This window comes from Macaca fascicularis, chromosome 2, assembly GCF_037993035.2.
Source record: "Macaca fascicularis isolate 582-1 chromosome 2, T2T-MFA8v1.1".
Taxonomy (NCBI): domain Eukaryota; kingdom Metazoa; phylum Chordata; class Mammalia; order Primates; family Cercopithecidae; genus Macaca; species Macaca fascicularis.
Window position 1 is genome coordinate 61569207 of NC_088376.1, and position 20873 is coordinate 61590079.

The 20873-nt window shown below is 36.4% G+C and overlaps 1 protein-coding gene across 1 annotated transcript in view; it reads left to right on the forward strand.

The window, feature by feature from the left end:
• GFM1 (G elongation factor mitochondrial 1) overlaps positions 1 to 20873 on the forward strand; it is a 44100-nt gene that overhangs the window by 236 nt on the left and 22991 nt on the right. Inside the window, exons 2-13 of the mRNA XM_005546227.4 lie at positions 854 to 1006; positions 1381 to 1513; positions 1960 to 2164; positions 4239 to 4355; positions 6954 to 7104; positions 8163 to 8320; positions 9388 to 9472; positions 13429 to 13566; positions 15363 to 15464; positions 17121 to 17177; positions 19807 to 19944; positions 20791 to 20873. Of these exons, the coding sequence (XP_005546284.3) occupies positions 854 to 1006; positions 1381 to 1513; positions 1960 to 2164; positions 4239 to 4355; positions 6954 to 7104; positions 8163 to 8320; positions 9388 to 9472; positions 13429 to 13566; positions 15363 to 15464; positions 17121 to 17177; positions 19807 to 19944; positions 20791 to 20873 (1520 nt within the window). The remainder of the gene's footprint in view (positions 1 to 853; positions 1007 to 1380; positions 1514 to 1959; positions 2165 to 4238; positions 4356 to 6953; positions 7105 to 8162; positions 8321 to 9387; positions 9473 to 13428; positions 13567 to 15362; positions 15465 to 17120; positions 17178 to 19806; positions 19945 to 20790) is intronic.

The following is a 20873-nucleotide window of genomic DNA, read 5'->3' on the forward strand; positions in this document are numbered from 1 at the left end:
GGTCTCTTCTGGGCCATGGAAGGCAGTGACACCCCTGAGTCCTCCTGACTGGCAGCTCCGAATACTGGCGGTCGCGCGTCAGTGCTGAAAAGCCCCTCCGTGCCTGCACATTAGCTCGTTAACTTATTTGTTTTGCTCTCTGGTATCCCTGGGGTTTAATCAGCTAAAAGTACCTGTCACTCAAATACTTTCATATTGTATCCACCTTTTCTGAGGTTGTTTTTTGTTTGTTTTTTTTTTTGCCTCTCTTTTCCCATAAATAGTTGTACATAGTGGAAGTGCAGTCCTATAGGGAAAGGTTTATATTGTATCTTAATTCCATCTAATAGGGATCCCCATCCCCTGCCCCCAGAGTAAAGTTAAAACAAACTTCATGAATTGTTTTTGTTTCGAGGGAATTGTAAATCTTTTGGAGCCATTAGCACCACTGCATAGAGCATATAAGTTCTCAAACATATTTGTCATCTGTGAACTACAATAAAGGAGAAAGGGAAAAGAATTAAGTTAAATTTAAGCTAAAATTTGTATTTTCTATTAAAGGTTTTTGGAGCTGTCTTTGTGATTTTTTCTGCCCCAGTGTGTATTTTCAAGTCTGTAGTAAAAATTATCTCCCATTTTAATTAAATTTGATTTATTCGTTAATTAATTTAAAAGAATACGCCTTTTCTGTCGTTTGTAGTCTCTCCTCTGATTACAAGAGTTCCAGGCTTAAACGTTTCCCCTGGTGCCTTTCTCAAGCTATCTCATATCCAGTGAGATTTCTTGGAGGAATAATGTCCATCATACTCCTTTAATTCTCTGTTGTTCTCTCTTATAAAAGGTGCGTAGAATTGAGCTCTCGTATTTTTTTCAGGTGAATTGGAATGCCTGCCGATGGTCTTCATCAGGGGTGATTCCTAATGAAAAAATACGAAATATTGGAATCTCAGCTCACATTGATTCTGGGAAAACAACATTAACAGAACGAGTCCTTTACTACACTGGCAGAATTGCACAGATGCATGAGGTATATATTCATGGTTGATTCCGGATGAATTAGAACCTGATTTTAATTGTTTTGTTGCCATTATTTAATAAAGCTTATAAACCTGAAAGATTAAAACAGTGGTAACAGTGGACCTTTGACAGGCCTATCTGAAAGTTGCTTAAGTATCTGTGTTCTGGTGTTCTTTTAAGTTTTTATAGACGGGGTCTCACTTTGTTGCTCAGGCTGGTCTCAAACTCCTGGGCTCAAATTATCCTCCTGCCTCAGTCTCCCACAGTACTGGGATTATAGGCATGAGCCCCTGCACCTGGCAACTGTTTCCATTTCAGTTAAGTTTTCTTTCCTTCTTGGAATGCAGGAACAGAGAAAGTCTGAATTGCTGTGCTTGTGTTTAGGTGAAAGGTAAAGATGGAGTTGGTGCCGTCATGGATTCCATGGAACTAGAGAGACAAAGAGGAATCACTATTCAGTCAGCGGCCACTTACACCATGTGGAAAGATGTCAATATTAACATTATAGATACTCCTGGTAAGTTGGATTCTTGGTTTTATTGCAGCTTCTTTTGGCAAAAGCACATTTGGTTCTTTCTGTTACTATGACCCAATTAATTTTTGAGTGTCAAATACTCAAAAGTATAACACTGAATTCCTATTAAAGAAGCCTAACTTAGGACCTAGAGCACTTCATCCTTACGTAGTTTTCTTGAATATTTTGTGCAAGTAATTGTGAGTAGGCAGATTCTTGCCTTCTACATATTCTAGCTGATTCTAAAGGTGCCTGTGCCCTAGTATCTTCTTGAAGTGGTCTTGCCGGGCTCTCCACTTAAGGGTTGGTGAATGGTATTGGTGAGCTCAGGAATCTACATTCTAATTAGAAGACTTTTGTGACGAGCAGAGATACAAAAACTTTTAATAGTGCATATGTTAAAAATTCAGATTGCTCTTTAAGACCCTCTCATACTTCATCTTATTCAGGGCATGTGGACTTCACAATAGAAGTTGAAAGGGCCCTGAGAGTGTTGGATGGTGCAGTCCTTGTTCTCTGTGCTGTTGGAGGGGTACAGTGCCAGACCATGACTGTCAATCGTCAGATGAAACGCTACAACGTTCCATTTCTAACTTTTATTAACAAATTGGACCGACTGGGCTCCAACCCAGCCAGGGCCCTGCAGCAAATGAGGTAATGAGCCTTAGAATGGACAAAGAGGATGTGATGCTCTAGACAGCAAACCTTATATCCAGAAGGATGATTAATTCACTGTCATTAAACTTTATTCTTAAATTTAGCTTTTTAAATGTATTTATGTGAGTTAGTAAGTGGAACACTGATTTTAGTAAATTGACTTGTGGTATGTTCTCATCAGCTACCTTCTCTGTAAAATGGGGACAATATTACTTAAATTCTAGAGAATTTGAAGATGGATTCAGAAAACAGTCTGTTTATACTGTTTTGCTATTATTAGAGAAGTTATAATCTAGATTGTAAAAATGCCTTGTGTTTTATTTAGACGAAAGATCATCTTTGGTTTTACTTTTTCCTTGAAGCGTTTTAATTAATGCCCTTAAATAGCTTGCCATAGAGATGAGATTTTCTTGTTTTCAGATGGAAACATATTTTCTAGGACAACAGTAACACTTCCTTTCTGTACCAGATAGAACCAGTAGTATTTATAGCATTTTAAATTTTACACAATACTGTATATTTCACAAAGCCTTTAAAAAGGTCAGAATTTCACTTTTCACCTTTTGTAGATGTGCAAGTGTAGCTGTAGAGTTCATACTTATGTTTCACATGGCACAGTTGATGGATATATAGGTGTAAAGTTTATGGTAGTGGACAGGCTGAGAATGGTGTGTCTGATGACAAAAAATCTGATGAAAGTGATATATTTGATATGAAAGTGAACATTTTCTTTGTTGGGTATTTATAACTTTTGGTAAAATGTTTTTACTTTTTGTCCTTATTTTACTTGTCCTTGGCAATAGATGGACTTTTTTCACCGAATCTTCTGAATTTCAAGGAAACACTGTTTTAGCATTTATTTGATTGCTTCGGTTTATTCTTTTCTCCACTCCCATTTATTTGTTTTCCATTTTGTAACTTCTATAAAGCAGATAAAAATCTGGAACTTCTAGATCTGACCTTCATGTCTTACCTTTTATATCATACTTATTCTTTCTGTCTCCTTCTCATTTTGCATTGCGCTTATGAGAGAATTCTTGAGGTTGATCTTCCAGCTCACTAATTTGATATTCATTTGTGTCTCTTCAGTTATTTAGCTTGCCTTAAAACTTTTTTTCCGGCAATTATGTACTTAATTTTCGTAAACTTTCTCTTTTATTGCAACATTTTTATCAGTAGAGGTAATCGTTTCTCAAATCTTTACATTTTATTTTCTTTGCTCTAGTAACTCTCTTCTTGGAGATAAGTTTTATTAAGTTCACATTCTCTTTCAAGCTTTTGGTTTCCTTCAAATATTTGGTGATTCTTAGATCTTTAACCATAGTTATAGATGGGAGTTTAGAGTCTAGACTAAACAGTGGTAGCTAGAGCATATTCTTTTCCAATGAGAATTTTTGCCAGTGAATGCAGTTTCTATTCAGTTTTGAGCCTGGGCCGGGCGCGGTGGCTCACGCCTGTAATCCCAGCACTTTGGGAGGCCGAGGCGGGTGGATCACAAGGTCAGGAGTTCAAGACCAGCCTGGCCAACATAGTGAAACCCTGTCTCTACTAAAAATACAAAAAATTAGCCGGGCATGGTGGCAGGTGCCTGTAATCCCAGCTACTCGGGAGGCTGAGGCAGGAGAATCGCTTGAACCCGGCAGGCAGAGGTTGCAGTGAACGAAAATTGTGCTATTACACTTCAGCCTTGGCAACAGAGGGAGACTCTCGAAAAAAAAATTAAAATAAATAAATAAATAAAAGGTGGGCTCAGCTATCCTACTGTTTAATTTCCCAGCTAGCCCCCCATTATCTATTCTTCCCCCTTTTGCTTTTGATCCAGTGTATCTGGGGATCTGATGGTAAAACAGTTATTCTGGAGTTCTTTTTGTTGCCTGAATGGGGTTGTGGCTTCCTGAGCTCCTTGAGTTACATTGTCAGTCTGTTCCCAACAGATTTATATTTTCTGTTCTGACCTGATGGTAACACCCTTCTCAGTTCTCCAGTGTCTGCCATTGATTTTTTAAAATACTCATTTCAAAGGGACTAGGGGAAAAGAAAAAAGGTAAACAAGTGTACTTTTGTTTTTCAGGTCTAAACTAAATCATAATGCAGCGTTTATGCAGATACCCATTGGTTTGGAGGGTAATTTTAAAGGTATTATAGATCTTATTGAGGAACGAGCCATCTATTTTGATGGAGACTTTGGGTAAGTGCTAAAAATACATTATTAAAATTTTAAATTTTAAAAAGCATTAAAAAGAAGGAAAGGATAAGTTCATCAAACCCAGAGTAACTATCTTTTTGAAATGTGGCTGGAAGAATACTCTGAGATGGTTTTGTTTTAATGCCTTTAATCCTTGTTGCTCCCCATTTTATTTAGTATTTATTCTGAGAGAGACTGTGTTACTTTTTGAGTAATAAACTCATATCACATTATGGCACGCGTGGTGTGGTGGAAGGAGGCCTTCAGTTTGGGTTAGTAAATTTGGGTTAGTAAATGTATTATATCTTTTTGCACTTGTTCATTTATTCATTCATTCTGTGGACTTTTATAGAGCAGCTGCCAGGTCTGGGGTATTGGGATAAAAATTAGGAAGAAAATAGGGATCATAAGTATTTGCTCCTCCTGCTTTATAATTACATGGACAAAAAAGATTGATAAGTTAAAACAGTTAAAATTGTACAAATGTAGTTTGGGAAATGCAAGAAATAAATTGGTAACTTTTTGATGTGGTATTTGGTTCATCAGCTTTTGAGCGACCTTTACCTACAAAGTACTGCAATTGCCTGGTGGTTACCAAACCTCAGCATTCATAACAGTCTCCTGGAGACTTTGTTAAAAGACATAGTCCTGGCTCTGCCTCCAGAGATGCTGATCAGTCCATTGGGGTAGGGCCCGTAGTTTGCATTTCTGGAAGGTTTCCAGTTGATGCTGCTCTTACAGGTCTGCAGACCATACTTTGAGTGACATTGATCTAGACAATGTGAGGAGTCATAAATGATCCTTTGTTCTGAGGAGTGACCTCTGCAGCCTGGTAGTTTCTCCACAGGCACTTCCTGAGGGATTTCCTTCCTCTGCTATGGAATTGGGATTGCAGGTCTGGCAGGTGGGTGAATGGCATTGTGATCAGTGAACTGTAGAATTTATCTTCATCAGCCATCTTGTAAGCAGGAAAAGGATGGAGTCTGTCCAGGGGATAAGGTGTTTCTCTCACTTTTTATGTGACAACTGAGTAATGACAGCAAAGTTTACCTTCTACTCCTTATGATATAAGGCCCAGAAAGGCAGAATTTTTCATTTTATTTTTTCCTACTTTATTCACTGCTATGTCCCAGCCCCTGCAACTGCCTGGTACATAATAGGGACTCAAAAATATTTGTAAATGAATGAATAAATCCACTTTCCCAGAATTACCAAGGCACATATTTCTGTTGTCAGAAGTAGAGACTCTTAACCTTTGTTGTACATCAGAACCACAGATGCAGCTTCTTAATGTACATGTACCCTTCTCCAGCCCTAGTTTACTGTATGTTTATTTGGAAAGGAATCCACAGATGATTCTGACACGTGAACGGCTAAGAAGCAGGGAGCTTGCCAGGAAGGTTGAAACTAAGATCTGAGGCTGTGGGGAGTCTTAGAATATTAAGAGTTACTTTTTGTTTCCTTGGAAATGGCTTCTTTTGTCTTTATTAAAGTTAGGAATGTATTTTCTGAAACGCTTAATTTTTTATATTAATTTCCATTTTAAAAGAAATACCTTGAAAAGTTTTCAGACTGCTTTTAAATATCATATCAAGTGTATCCATTTTAGCTTTGAACATTTGATTTGTAATTTTACCTGTTCAGCCTCTGGAGGAATGGAGAACTGATGTCACAGATTGAAGAGTCTGCCATATTTAGTCACCCTTTTTTTAAAACTACAAATTGGGATATTCTTTGTTAAAAAGTGTATGATCAGGTCTGTTATTAATGGAAAGGAATAGAGTAAAGTCTTCCTAGTGCTGCTCGCTAGAGATTGTTATGTTGTGATTAATAAGAATGTGATTAATAAGAATATGATTAATAGAATTTTCAAGAACTCAGATGGGCCCCAGACAGGTTGGCTTTGAATCTTACCTCTTCTGTTTACTAGTAGGACAGCGTTGGGCAAATTACTTTGCCTATGTAAGTTAGTTGATCTGAAAATGCAGATAATAAAAGCTACTTCATATGTGAAGATCAAATAAATAGCTTGTCAGATATTTAGTTTAGTGCTTACTGCGTTATAAGTATTCAGTAAATGGATACTGTTATTACTTTGCATGCTTGCCAGTTTTAAAATAATTAGAATACAGTAAAAACTACACTGAAGAGTTTAAACTTTGATTTAGTTGATACTTTGTCAAGTCATTGTTTTGAACTTGTGTTTTACTGTATATTGAGTAAGGATAAAACCAGGTTGCATTACATTGGGAAGATTTTGTGTTATATATTTTATCATTATCTTCTGTAAAACTTGATATGCAGAAAAGTAGAATGTGATGTCTATTATAAAACCAGAGATTTTTTTTCTTATGATAGTGGACTGTTTTAGCTCTTCAGTTACTGGTAGTGCAACCTTGTCTTTAAACTTGCCTGTTACAGTATATTTATCTATTATTCTGTGTGCATTTTAAAGGTATGCATTAGTCTTGTTTGCCATTTGAATGCAAATGTATCAAAGCTCTGTCTTACCTAAAAAAATGTTTTAATCATATCTTTTTCATTAGTCCTTCATATATCAAGTTGAATATCCTTAAAGCACCAAAATACTTGTTTTCTTAGTCAGATTGTTCGATATGGTGAGATTCCAGCTGAATTAAGGGCGGTGGCCACTGACCACCGGCAGGAGCTAATTGAATGTGTTGCCAATTCAGATGAACAGCTTGGTGAGATGTTTCTGGAAGAAAAAATCCCCTCGATTTCTGATTTAAAGGCAAGTGCTTTCAAAATAAGTCTTATATTAACAACAAAAAGAAGTTGTTTGATTTTTGTAGGGAGGGGACATGATGCTTTTATGTATGGGCTTTATTAATGAAATCTCAGTACATTTATTTAACATAATTGGCTTCCTCAAAAAATACTTGACATGGTATATTACTTTTTTTAAGTGAGTTATGTAATATCTTCAAATGAGAAAAGTTATTGAGGACCCTTAAATTATTAGAGACTTGATTTTAGTTTCTGTTAGAGCCAGCACTCCAAAGAGTGTCAGGTCATTTTATTCATTTGTTGGTTGAGGCCACAGCACTATTGTTGGCTTCTTCCAGCTGCTAGAGCTAAAGCTCCACTACGTATTCTCTAAGGCCTGCTCAGCCAGCAGACACATTGATGGTGTTTCACTAAGGGTTGGGGCAGGACCTGGAGCCTGCTACTGTCATGACCTGTAATTTATGAGAGATTTGTACTGTTTGGTTTCCTGTATGTATGCTCTTTACAAAGAGAAAAAGATAAATGTTCCTTAATCGAGCATATGTTCATATGGTTTAAATATTTAAAAGGTATACAAAGGTAAACAGTAAACACCCTTTTATTTTATTTTTTTTCCGTCTTCCCAGTTCTCTTCCCCGTCCCTGAAACAGGTTACCAGTTAATAGTTTCTGGTATATCTTTCCATAGGCTTTTGGTTTTGCATATATATTACTTTTTCCTCCATTTTACACAATTGTAGCATACTCTTTGCAGTGTTCTATTAGTGTGTTTATTTTCTATGTGTATATGTATTTTTTTTTAGCAAATTGAAAATTAGTGACAATTAGTGATTCCAAGAGTGTCGAAAGCAGTTGTATAGTAAATCACTTCCCCACCCTGAAGGAGAAAGTGATTTTTTTCTTTGTATTTTGACCTTAAGTTCATTGGGGACCTGATTTTAGTCTCTATTAGAGTCAGCACTCCAAAGAGTGGAGTATCAGTTCATTTTATTATTTTGTAATTGACTTGAAGCACAACATATAATTTTAACATTAACTACCATTAAATTGTTTTCTTTTGTAGATAGCAATTCGAAGAGCTACTCTGAAAAGATCATTTACTCCTGTATTTTTGGGAAGCGCCCTGAAGAACAAAGGAGTTCAGCCTCTTTTAGATGCTGTTTTAGAATACCTCCCAAATCCATCTGAAGTCCAGAACTATGCTATTCTCAATCAGGAGGAGTAAGTCTTGAAAACTGAATCTTAGTTTATGCAGAAATACTTTCATATTTGTGCACTGTGAAGGAATTTAAGGATGGTTCTTCTAGTTATGTCTGTGATTTTTTTTCATAATTTACAAACATTAATCATGGTTTTTATTTGGGTAACAGTTTTGACATAGAAAAATATTATATCAGTTCCCATATCATATTCTGTTTTGAGTTAAAAGTATGATTTGTTTTACTCTCTCTCAAGGTTTACATCATTAGAAAATTTTTTCATTTGGGACTAGATGTTTTCAGACATAACTGTTAAAAAAAAAAAACTTTAAGAAACAAACTTCTGCCGGGCGCAGTGGCTCACGCCTGTAATCCCAGCACTTTGGGAGGCCGAGGCGGGCGGATCACCTGAGGTCAGGAGTTCGAGACCAGCCTGACCAACATGTAGAAATCCCATCTCTACTAAAAAGACAAAAATTAGCTGGGCATGGTGGTGTGCGCCTGTAATCCCAGCTGAGGCTGAGGCAGGAGAACCGCTGGAACCCGGAGGGCGGAGGCTGCAGGGAGCCGAGATTGCGCCACTGCACTCCAGCCTGCCTAGGTGACAGAGCAAGACTGTGTCTCAGAAAAAAAAAAAAAAAAAAACCTCAAAAAAAAAACTCATTGATTATTTTCTTTTCTTTCCCTATGAGACCATTTCTGTGTTTTTTAGTCTACTCTTATCCTATCACTGTGTAGTAACTAAGCTAAGCTCTGAAGACCTTTTTTTTTTTTTTTTTTGAGACAAAGTCTTACTCAGTTGTCTAGGCTGGAGTGCAGTGGTGTAGTAATACCTCACCACAACCTCAAACTCCTGAGCTCAAGTGATCCTCTCACTTTGGTCTCCCAAAGTGTGGGGATTACAGGCATAAGCCACTATGCCCAGCTGAGAACTTATTTCTATTGATCTCTTTCAGTGAAATTTTACTTATGTATGACACCAGTAATATCCCACACACGTGCTTTTTCTCAGATAATACTTCCTGATGAAATAAAGTGATAGAAATATCAATATTACATCTCATAGATTTATATTTCTTTTATTTTAAGTGACTCAAAAGAGAAAACCAAAATCCTAATGAACTCCAGTAGAGACAATTCCCACCCGTTTGTAGGCCTGGCTTTTAAACTGGAGGTAAGTTGCTTTTTAATGTATTTAACTGTTATCTGTAGAATGTTTTTACTTCTAGGCTTTATTCCTATTACAGAATGACTCTGACCTTTATGAAAGATGCGTAAAGTAGGAAAAGTAGAAGGAGCAGATAGAGAATTTCCAAAGCTCTGACATGATAGTTCTTTTGTTATTAGGTGCATTTCTTTCTAGTCTCTTCTCTTTGCCTGAAGAGCGTACATTTTTACTGAACTCATACTACCTGTATAGTTTTGTCTTGCTCTTTTTATTTAATGTCACAATAGATAATGGTCCATGTTTCTATAAATAGTTTAAACATTTTAAGTAGTAGCGTAACAGTGCATCAAGTAGATGCACCAAAATTTGCTTAAAATTTCCTAATTGTTAGACGTTCATATTGTTTCCAGGTTTCTGCTATTATAAATAACATTGGATCCATTTCTAGAAATATGTCCTAAGGAACTAATGAAGGGTAGCAAATTAATGTTAGCTTCAGCTCACCTTATAAAACCAAAATCTCACAAACAATTGAAAATGCCCAGCCGGTCGCGGTGGTTCACACCTGTAATCCCAGCACTTTGGGAGGCCGAGGCGGGCAGATCACAAGGTCAGGAGTGGGAGGCTGAGGCGGGCGGATCACAAGGTCAGGAGTTTGAGACCAGTCTGGTCAACATGGTGAAACCCCGTCTCTACTAAAAATACAAAAATTAGCCAGGTATGGTGGCGGGCACCTGTAATCCCAGCTACTCAGGAGGCTGAGGCAGGAGAATTGCTTGAACCCGGGAGGCATAGGTTGCAGTGAGCCGAGATCGCACCACTGCACTCCAGCCTGGGCGGCAGAGCAAGACTCCATCTCGAAAAAAAATAAATAAATAAAAATAAAATGCCCAGTAATTACAATTTGATAAATAAACTGAGGTACATTCTTATAGTGCAACATTATTCAGACTTTAAAAGTTATGTTGAAATGCTTATTTTTTGACATGAAAAGATGTTTGTGATTTAAAAAGAAACAAACTTACTTATTTTAGAATATTTTAAAGAAAAGTTATGAAGATAGTCCACAGAATTCCTGTATATCCTGCACCCAGTTTCCTCTATTGTTAATATACACTGTCCCAACTAATGGACCAATATTGGTATATTATTATTAACTAAAATCCATACTTCACTTGAATTTCTTTAGTTTTTGTCTAGGTCCTTTTTCCGTCTCACTAGACAGAAGGACTACAGAAGGTCCATCCAGAGGACCATGTTATATTTGATTGTCGTGTCTCCTCATGCTCTCCTAGGCTGTAACAGTTTCTTAGACTTTCTTGTTTCTCACGAGATTGACATTTTTGAGAATTATTGGTCAGCTCTTTTGTAGAGTGTCGCTCAATTTGGGTTTATTATTTGATGTTTTTCACATGATTAGATTGGAGTCATGTTTTTAGGAGGACTACCATCGAGGTAAAGTGTTATTCTTGTTGCATCATATCCAAGGTACAGACTTGCGGCATGATTTATCATTGTTAATGCTAACCTCAATCACCACACCTGGCTGAGATAGTGTTTGACAGGTTTCTCCGCTATAAAGTTACTGTACTTTTTTTATTCCCCTTTTCATAGTGTACTTTTTAAAAGGAAGTCACTTGACTCAGCCAACACTTAAGGGGTGGGGAATTATGTTCCACCCCCTTGAGGGGGCAGTATCTACATAAGTTATTTGGAATTCTTCTGAATGGGAGATTGGTCTTTCTTCCGTGCTCATTTGTTTATTTGGACAATCGATTATTTAATATCAGTATGGACTCATGTATACGTATTTTGAACTTTGAGTTATAATCATGACTATGACTTTGAGTATGTCATTTGTCGGTCAGAGTGAGTGGGTTTGGCGATTGGGAACTCTCAGTTGACTCCTGTGTTCCTTTAACATCTTTTGCCTTTTTGAGAATACTTCCTTACTTGCCAGCACTACAAGACGCTCCAGGCTTATCTTGTATATTCCGTGTCCTAGCCCTAGAGTCAGCCATTCTCCAAGGAGCACTGGTTCCTTTTTAAGTAAAATGGCATTAGAAACCAAGATTTGGGGACTGGATGGGCTTTTTGTGGAAATGCTGTTGCTTCTGTTAGTAATATTTTAAGTGGGGAAAAGTGGTAGATAAGTTGGAAGTGTTAAGAGTGGTTATTTCTGGGATGGGATTATATTTTGGGGGCTTTTTCCTACTTTAAAAATACTTTACAGTATATTTATTACCTCCAAAATTAGGGGAAAATTTTTTTAATTAAAAAGTAGAAACATTACAGTAAAATTTTTTACACGTAAAGCTTTTAAAAATACATCTATAAGAATATTTTCTTAGGATTCCCAGAATAGTGATTATTGAGTTAAAGGCATAGAATGTTTTCATATTTAATGGTTTATATTGCCAGATTGCGTTCGTACTCTCCAAATTAATGTATTGGATTATTTCAACGAATATCATCATTGAGTATTATTTAAAAATCATTACTGATTTAACAAATGAAAAATTTTATTGTAATCTTTCATCTTGATGAAATACATTTTGATTTTTAAAAGCAATCAGTGCTTTAAAGTTCATATACTCAAATATGTCAGTCTTTTTCATTTAGTCATTCTTTAATTTTTAACCTTAGAAACCTTTTATTTGTATATATTTTGTTAATATTTAGTTTCGTTCCTTCTACTTTTTTACGTTTTTTTTTCTTTCCCCATTATTAATTCAACTGGTATTTGGTTTGGTGGGTAGGATCTAAATGTATTTCCTCTGCCTCCAAATAGAGTATCATTTGTCCAGTTAGTACTTTATGCACAATCCTTTTTTCCTTTTCCATTGATTTGTCATGTTTCCTTACCATCTATTGAAAAATATATTTTATACTTTAGATTTTTATACTATACTGTATGGGGTGGTTAGTTTAATTTATGCTGTTTCTGAACTTTGTGAGTTTCAAGCATTTTAATATGTTTTTATATATGTCAGGGTTAGTTTTATATCATTACCATAGATTTTGAAAAATTTCTGTTTTTACCTATTTATTCCTCTGAATGAATTTAAAATCACTAATCACATATTTAAAATTTCCTGTTGGGATTTCTATTGCTATTTTGTTAAGCGTACAATTAACATGGTAAGAACTGGGAACTTTTAAATATATGTTAATTGGTCACTGCTAGTATATTCAATCACTTCACAGAACTCTTTTTTTTTTGGAGACAGAGTCTCACCTACTCTGTCACCCAGGTTGGAGTGCAATGGTGCGTTCTTGGCTCACTGCAACCTCCGCCTCCCGGGTTTAAGCAATTTTCCTGCCTCAGCTTCCCGAGTAGCTGGGATTATAGGTGCGACACCACCCCCGGCTGATTTTTGTGTTTTTAGTAGAGATGGGGTTTTGCCATGTTGGCCCGGTTGGTCTTGAACTCCTGACCTCAGGTGATCTACCTGCTTCTGCCTCCCAAAGTGCTGGGATTACAGGCCTGAGCGACCAGCCCAGCCACAGAACTCTTACTTGCATAATTTTCCACATGATTATCAGAGATTGTATTTTAGATGTATAGCACACACCTACTGTTTCTAATGGTATCTTTGTTGTTTTTCCAATTATACCTTGTTTTGTCTGATATCTTATTGTATTAAACTTACGAAATAATGTTAGAAGGCAAAAGATACTTCTGTATTATGTAAAAAATTTAAAAATTTTGTTCTAATACTAATAGCTTATTTCAAAGGAAACAGAAATAACTTAGATTGTGATACCAAAAAGATTGATGAATAACAGCCATTTATCTGTGTTCAAAGCTAGTATTAGTTTATGACAATAAACTGAAGTATGTAAGATAGTTTACTAAAATTGGTAGAGAATACTCGGAGGGACTTATGAAGCTTTCCTCAGTACTTTGATTATTATGTTTCTTTTTATTCTTCTTGCCCCTACCCGATCTTGACTTCTAGGTAGGTCGATTTGGACAATTAACTTACGTTCGCATTTACCAGGGAGAGCTAAAGAAGGGTGACACCATCTATAACACAAGGACAAGAAAGAAAGTACGATTGCAACGGCTGACTCGCATGCATGCCGACATGATGGAGGCAAGTACAGGGTCATCGTGAGATTAGAAATTCCTCTAATATGGGTGAAATAGACCTTTCTTGGTATCCTGAGCCCCACTAGGAAATTAATTCTGGTTAAATGTATGTTCCTAGTTTCTTCCTTTTTACTTAAATGTGTTGCAGCTCTGATCTAGCACTTTGCTATAGGCTAAATTAGCAGATGTTAACAACTCAGTTTTTTTTAAATACCACTAGTTGTGAATTAGTTATATTTTCTCAAGAGCCTGGGTTAAGGAAAAGAGATAGTTTCCTAACACTCAGAATAAAAGATTCAGTACTTTTCTCAAGAACTATCATTACAAAGAATGTAATAGGCATTTAAGACTGTGGAACTGTGATTCTTAAAGATAAGAGAATCATAAATTTACACACTTTTCCACATTGTTTTATTTACTTTCTGAAATACAGCAGGCACAAAAGCCCTGTTTAACCCCGGAGCTTTTATTCCTATTGTAGAACCCACTACAGGACCATATTGGGGCCAGAATCCACCTGAAGATTTAAAGCTTCAGGGGCTGATCTGGGAGATAAACTTTGACTTACGCCTTGAATTCTTGAGTTGGCTTGGAGTCTGCTATAGCCTTCTGTAGTCCTTATGGTTAGTTCTTGGAAGGAATACTGAGTGCATGAGTTTGTCCCCTACTCCCACCCTCTCCCAATCCAGCTATATATTCCTGGAGAAATGTATCAGTCTAAGCAAAATCTTATGAATTTTTTGGTAGCTATAACTTTTGTTTCTTCTAGAGGAGGAATTGTCAGTCTCAAAACCCAACAGCATTGCTGTTTTGTGAGATAGGCAGCAGGGGGCAGGCTAAATGATTGTCATAGCTGTTTCATGGACCAGGAGCTGGAAGATTTGTGTAGCTGTGGCACCATTAAAGAAAGACATGTTTACTCACAGCCACAGTTGTTGTGAATGAACTGTAAATGTAAAAGGACAAAAACTAGGAAGCTTGGAGGCACTAATGCTTTGTTCTTAGATTTCCTGTGTTTTCTTGACTGCTTGCATCTGTGAGAAATTAAAATTATTTTTAGTACAGTGGGCTCCATTCTCCTTTGTTTTCAAAACTTCCTTTACAGGTTTCCTGGTATATCTCTGTCATACACAATCTCATTGTCTAACTGCGGCAACATATATAGTACATGCCTTTTTTTTTTTTTTTTTGAGATGGAGTTTTGCTCTTGTCTCCCACGCTGGAGTGCAGTGGCGCGATCTTGGCTCACTGCAACCTCAGCCTCCCAGTTTTAAGTGTTTCTCCTACCTCAGCCTCCCGAGTAGCTGGGATTACAGGCACCCGCCACCATGCCTGGCTAATTTTTTGTATTTTTAGTAGAGACAAGGTTTCACCATGTTGGGCAGGCTGGTCTCAAACTCCTCATCTCAGGTGATTCACTCGCCTCGACCTCCCAAAGTGCTGGTATTACAGACATGAGCCACCATGCCCCGCCAGTACATGCCTTTTTATTCCATAGAAATAACTTTAGAACTTTGAGGCACTGTGTTGTTGGTACTGCAGATCCTTCAAGTAATGAGTTTTCTGTTTAAAATCTTGTCTGTTGACATATGGTTTAAATGAAGGCCTTTTAAAAATACATCTTAGCATGGTTGATTGTTGTTGTATTGGTTCTAGCTAATTCACTATAGAATTCAAGCTGAGAGATTCTGCCATGCTTATTTATATACAATGTGTGTACTGTACAGTTACTTTTTAGTTACCACGTCTTTATTTGTATTACTTATATCAAATATCATTTTGTTTTATTTGTTTTTTTAGGATGTTGAGGAAGTATATGCTGGAGACATCTGTGCATTGTTTGGCATTGACTGTGCTAGTGGAGACACGTTCACAAACAAAGCCAACAGTGACCTTTCCATGGTAAGCCATTTAATTTCAAAGCTACTTATCACTAGAATTTTAAAAGTCTGTTTTTTCATGTAGTGCATTTAATACTTCAGAAAAACAACCACAGAAGTTTTCATTGAGTACCACAGTCATCAAGTTAGTGGTGGCTCTTTGAATGTTGGTTATAGCTCTTTGAATGTCAATTAGACAACTGCTGTGTAAGCTAATTCACTTGGTTTTTTCATAGTAAAAAGTAGGAAGTTTTGACTATAGTAAAAAGGAAAACTTGGAGGATCCACAATCCTCCCAAGTTTAGCAAGAAGGAAAAATCTCTACCAGATGGTACCTGGACAGTGTGGCTCTGATTCCTCCACCCTGAGACCTGCATCCACACTCGGGGTGCATTTCTAATTGTTACCACTAGCGTCAAGCTAGTTTCAGTGGAGTGCTACTTCCTTACTAACTCAGTAGCAGGAAAGTGTACTGTTCCCTCAATCCCTTGTGAGACCAGACTGTAACATTTAGACTAGACTTGGGATAACAGAACATAACCAGGCTCAGAAGGCAGTATGCAACTACACAGTCTGATTTATAGAAACAGCCTGCCGTTTGGAACTCAGAAGTCCCTTTTTATCATTGAGGGATTCTGAGGGAGGAGCATGCACAGGTAGTTCCTGCCTTTGAATTCCCTTCACTCACTCACCTTTTTTGCTTCTGTAGTAGAGCAAATTCTGTTACATTATGGCCATTTGTTCATGAGAGTGATCTCTTTCATGAATTCAGTAAAGAAAGAGTATGATGAGTACATAGGTAATTTGCAGTGGGTCATTTACATAAGTACTGACCCAACTCTAACAGATTAGCACTGTAATACTTCCTGCTATCTAATGATGAATTCATGATTTTATAGTTTAGTTTTTTTGTCTATAATATTCTCTAATGTGTGTAGTATTACCTGTTGATTTAGGACACTACAAAAAAGCATAAATCTATACAATTTTTGTTTGAGATCCAGATAAAAGGAATGTTTTCTAAGTATTATTGATAAGACCTTCTCTAAGTACTTCTCATTAGCAACATGAAGTGATTGGTGGTTGTGGGAAGTGCTTACCAAGGCTTTGAAACAAATAGGCCTTGGTTAGAGTCTCACCTTTGCCCTATACTACCTCCTGGCCCTTAGCCAATTTGTTTTACCTTATTTCCAAGGCTTTAGTGACTTTATTTGTAAAATTGGGATAATGCCTGCTTCTCAGAGTTGTAATTGATTAAATGAGGTATCATGGGTATGAAGAATGTGGTGCCCTTTCTCTGTTTGCCTTATCAGTAATTGTAGTATATTTTGATTAAATAAAGTAACTTAGAAGATTGCAACAGCCACCAAGCAATAAGAATTTCACATCTCAGTATTTGGATTAGTTGTAGTGATTATGTTAAACAGGTAAATAAATACATTCATTAATTTTATTTTGGGAAGGGGGAACTTATATAAGTAGATAGCTTTATTTATTTATTAATATGTTGTATTAATATATGTATTTAATGCAAAACACATCAAGATATATATTGTCTAGCCTAAAGACAATGGCTAGTATTTATCCTTTGTTCTGTTGTGAAGTGGCACATTAATCTATCCCTGACCCATGTGGGTCTGTTTTTGAATTCTTCTGTTTTCTTTTAAAAATATTTTAGGAGTCAATTCATGTTCCTGATCCTGTCATTTCAATAGCAATGAAGCCTTCTAACAAGGTAGGAGTTTGATTTAAAGCTCAGTATATCACAATTAAAACTTGAGCTCTTTTTCATCTCTCTCTACCATGCACTCGATATCTTGTAATAACCAGCAGTCTTATGGTCTCTGTTTCCTCTGTTGGTATTGAGATCTTCTTTTTAAATTTACCAGTCTGTTCCTAATGATAACTTCTCAGTATATTTGAAGAAATGGATGGTGTTAAAATATTCACATTACTGTACTTTATAACTCTTTAGTATATTGTTGGCTTCAGAGTGGTAAGTGTAACTTCCCGGATTCAAATCATAAATAACTGAAAATGGGGAGTCAGGGGCATTTCTCGTAAGTTGTAGTAAAACCCCACTATAAAGTACTTTAGAATGTTGAACTGATTAATCGACTCGTAGGTTATAATATAGCTCTAGGTTTTGTGGTATTTCTGAGGTAAGTGTCTGAGTATTGCATGGAAAGCCTGAAAATAAGACTTTTTTTCACTTTGAAATATAATTTTTAAGATAATTTTATGCTTTATAGTTTTATAATTGGGTTGATGTAATTTAACTTTTAATAAATCCAAAATTGCCTGGTTAGGTTTTGCATTTTCATTCTTTGCCATAGGAATTAGTCTGATCTTAAACCATGATTTTTTAGTTCTTAAGTTGCCTTGGCATTCATAACAATCATGTTAATGTGGTATATTGAAATTCACTTATTCATACATTGAGTGAACATTTTGTGATTTGTTATACAGAACTTATTACAAAACATACTCTGATGAATTGTCATGTGTGATATATCACTAACAGCTACTACTACATCTATTTTGAGGAATCTTGAGGTTTACCAGACCTTTCCTCAATATAGAAAAGAGAAAATTGAGGTGGCAAGACATATTAAATTACTGCATTTTCTCAGGAACTTGAGGAAAGGTGAACCTTACATCTTAACCTCAGTAGGATACCGTAGTTTATTCCAAGTACGTTGTTAAAATTGCTTGCTTTTCTCTTTGGAAGTATGCAAGGTTAGAACTTATGTATTATGCTTTTTCATTCCTAAATTCAGAGTTTATTTAAGACACTTAACTGTTGATAATTTACAATAATGGAGGGAAATCAATGCTTCAATATCCAGAAGGTTTTTTGGTGTTTTGGGGTTGTGTATGCATTAAAAAGTTTGAAGATGTTTGCTTGCTGGAATAAGTTAATTTAAATCAAATAATGAAGTCTCCATGAGTCTCAATAGTAGGGGCAGGCATGATGTTTCTAAGTTGAGAGTATCTGGCTTGTGCAGGAAAAAGGCAAAAGACCTAGAAAGACTAAACTGGGATTCAGTCCCAGCTTTGCCATGCAATAGCTGTGTGGCCTTGAACAAGTCACTTAAACTCTCTGTACCTCATTTCCTCACCTATAAAATGTGGATAATTCTGCCTTGCAGCATTGTGGTTGGGATTTGAGAAAACGTATGCAAAACACATACCACAGCTCCGGGTGTGTGGTAAATGATAGCTGTTAATATTGGTGGTACTGGGCATATAAGTTTTCTATTGCTGACATAGGAAGTTACCACATGTGGCTTAAAACAACACAAATATATTATTTTATAGTTCTGTGGATCATAGACTGATAACTGTTCTCAAAGGGCTAAATTAATCAAGATATTGGCAATGCTGTTTTCCTTTCTGAAGGCTCTATGGGATCATTTCTCTCCTTACTCAGGTTATTGGCAGTATTCAATTCCTTGTGGTTGTAGGATGGAGGTCCCCATTTCTTTGATGATTGTTACCTGAGGGCTGTTCCTAGCTTCTAGAGGCTACCCACCTTCCTTGGCTTGTGGCCCGCTTCCTCCATCTTTAGTGCCGGCAACAGCTGGTTAAGTCCCTTTCATGCTTCAGATATCTCCTGCCACTTCTTCCTTCATGGAATCCCTCTGATCCACCCTTCTGGCTTCCTCCATGTTTTAAAGGCACACATGATTTTGTTGTACCCACCTAGATAATTGATAACAATCTCCCCATCTCCAGGTCTGTAACCTTAATTACATTTGCAAAGTCCCCTTTACTATGTAAGGCAGCATATTGACAGATTTGGGAGGATTAGGGTATCTTTGGAGGGCCATCACTTTGCTTACCACATGGGATTACATGTCATCTAACGAGAAAAAAGGTGCATCATACCACATCCAAGCAGACTGTTTTGAAAGGGACAAGTCTCATTGTGGTATTTGCCTATTTGTTGGTCTTAACTATCCTGCTTGGATCTACAATAGTGTCTTGGTAAACATGCTGATTCCTTTGATTATGTATAGGATTTCTAAAATGTAACACAGATTCCAATTTCTGCTTTATGGGCAATTTTCACAAAACGACAGTTTGTCAGTGTAAGAGGAAAGGGCATAGAGTGAAGTCTTGGACTCTTGTTTTCTATCTTGGTATGGAAAGAAAATTCTTTTCAGTGAGCTATTCCCTGCTCTCTTGGCTGTGCGGTATCCAAGCTCACATTGTTTTTAAAAATGGAGTAGAACTAGATGTGTATCATTTTTATTTCTTAACTGCTGATGTATTTTATTTCATTCAGTAAAGTTTTCTCTAAAATCCCATTGCTTATCATGCGCAGTAAAACATATAGTGATTTTCTTCTTCTTTTGAAGAACGATCTGGAAAAGTTTTCAAAAGGTATTGGCAGGTTTACAAGAGAAGATCCCACATTTAAAGTACACTTTGACACTGAGAACAAAGAGACAATTGTATCTGGAATGGGAGAATTACACCTGGAAATCTATGCTCAGGTAATGAATAATAAGGAAGTTAAGTTAAAATCAATTTATTACTATCTGTTTTGTTAAAAGTCAATAATTCTCAATCTGATGTCTCTAACTAACTGGTTTTTCATCTAATGTCTCAATCTAATGTCTCTAACTTCACTCTGGTTTGTATGCAGATGTGGTCTACTGCTTCCGCTACTATGTGTTACAAAATAATTATTTTTGATCTCTAAACCTTTTTATTTGTAAAATGTTCTAGACCCCTAGAATCAAGGCTCAGGGGATTTGCAACAAGAATATCTGTCCATCTCCAGGTCATGGTTAACTGGGTCAGGTAAATCCTGGTTCAAGCCTTAGGGAGACAACCTGCAGTTGTACCAACTCTTCAGGCCATTTCTTCTCAAGTCAATAATTGAAGATCATTATAATATAGATAAAAGGAAGGTGGGGCCTATACCTTCCCAGGAAAGGTCTTGTATATATGGATATATAAGTAAAAAACAAGGTATGTGATTAGAAATTTTGATGAGATCATATCTTTGAAGTTGAGATAGAAAATCCTGACAACAGATTTATATATTATTCAAATGAATATATAATAATATGGAACAATGGTGACGTTTTAGTGGGTAGATTAATTGGAGGTAAATATAAATTAACCAATGTAACTTAGAATTCATTTATATAAAATCTGTAAAAGCAGTTTGTATTAAGTATCACATACCTAATCCTTATAAAATACTAAAATGATTTAAGGTTTGTTTATCTATTATATTTAAATGAATGCTACTAAGATATATAAGATGCTCAGGAGTTTTTCTTTCAGTTTATTTTTTTAAATTTGAATAATATTTTCCCCACTCTTTTTAGAGGATGGAAAGAGAATATGGCTGTCCTTGTATCACAGGAAAGCCAAAAGTTGCCTTTCGAGAGACCATTACTGCCCCTGTCCC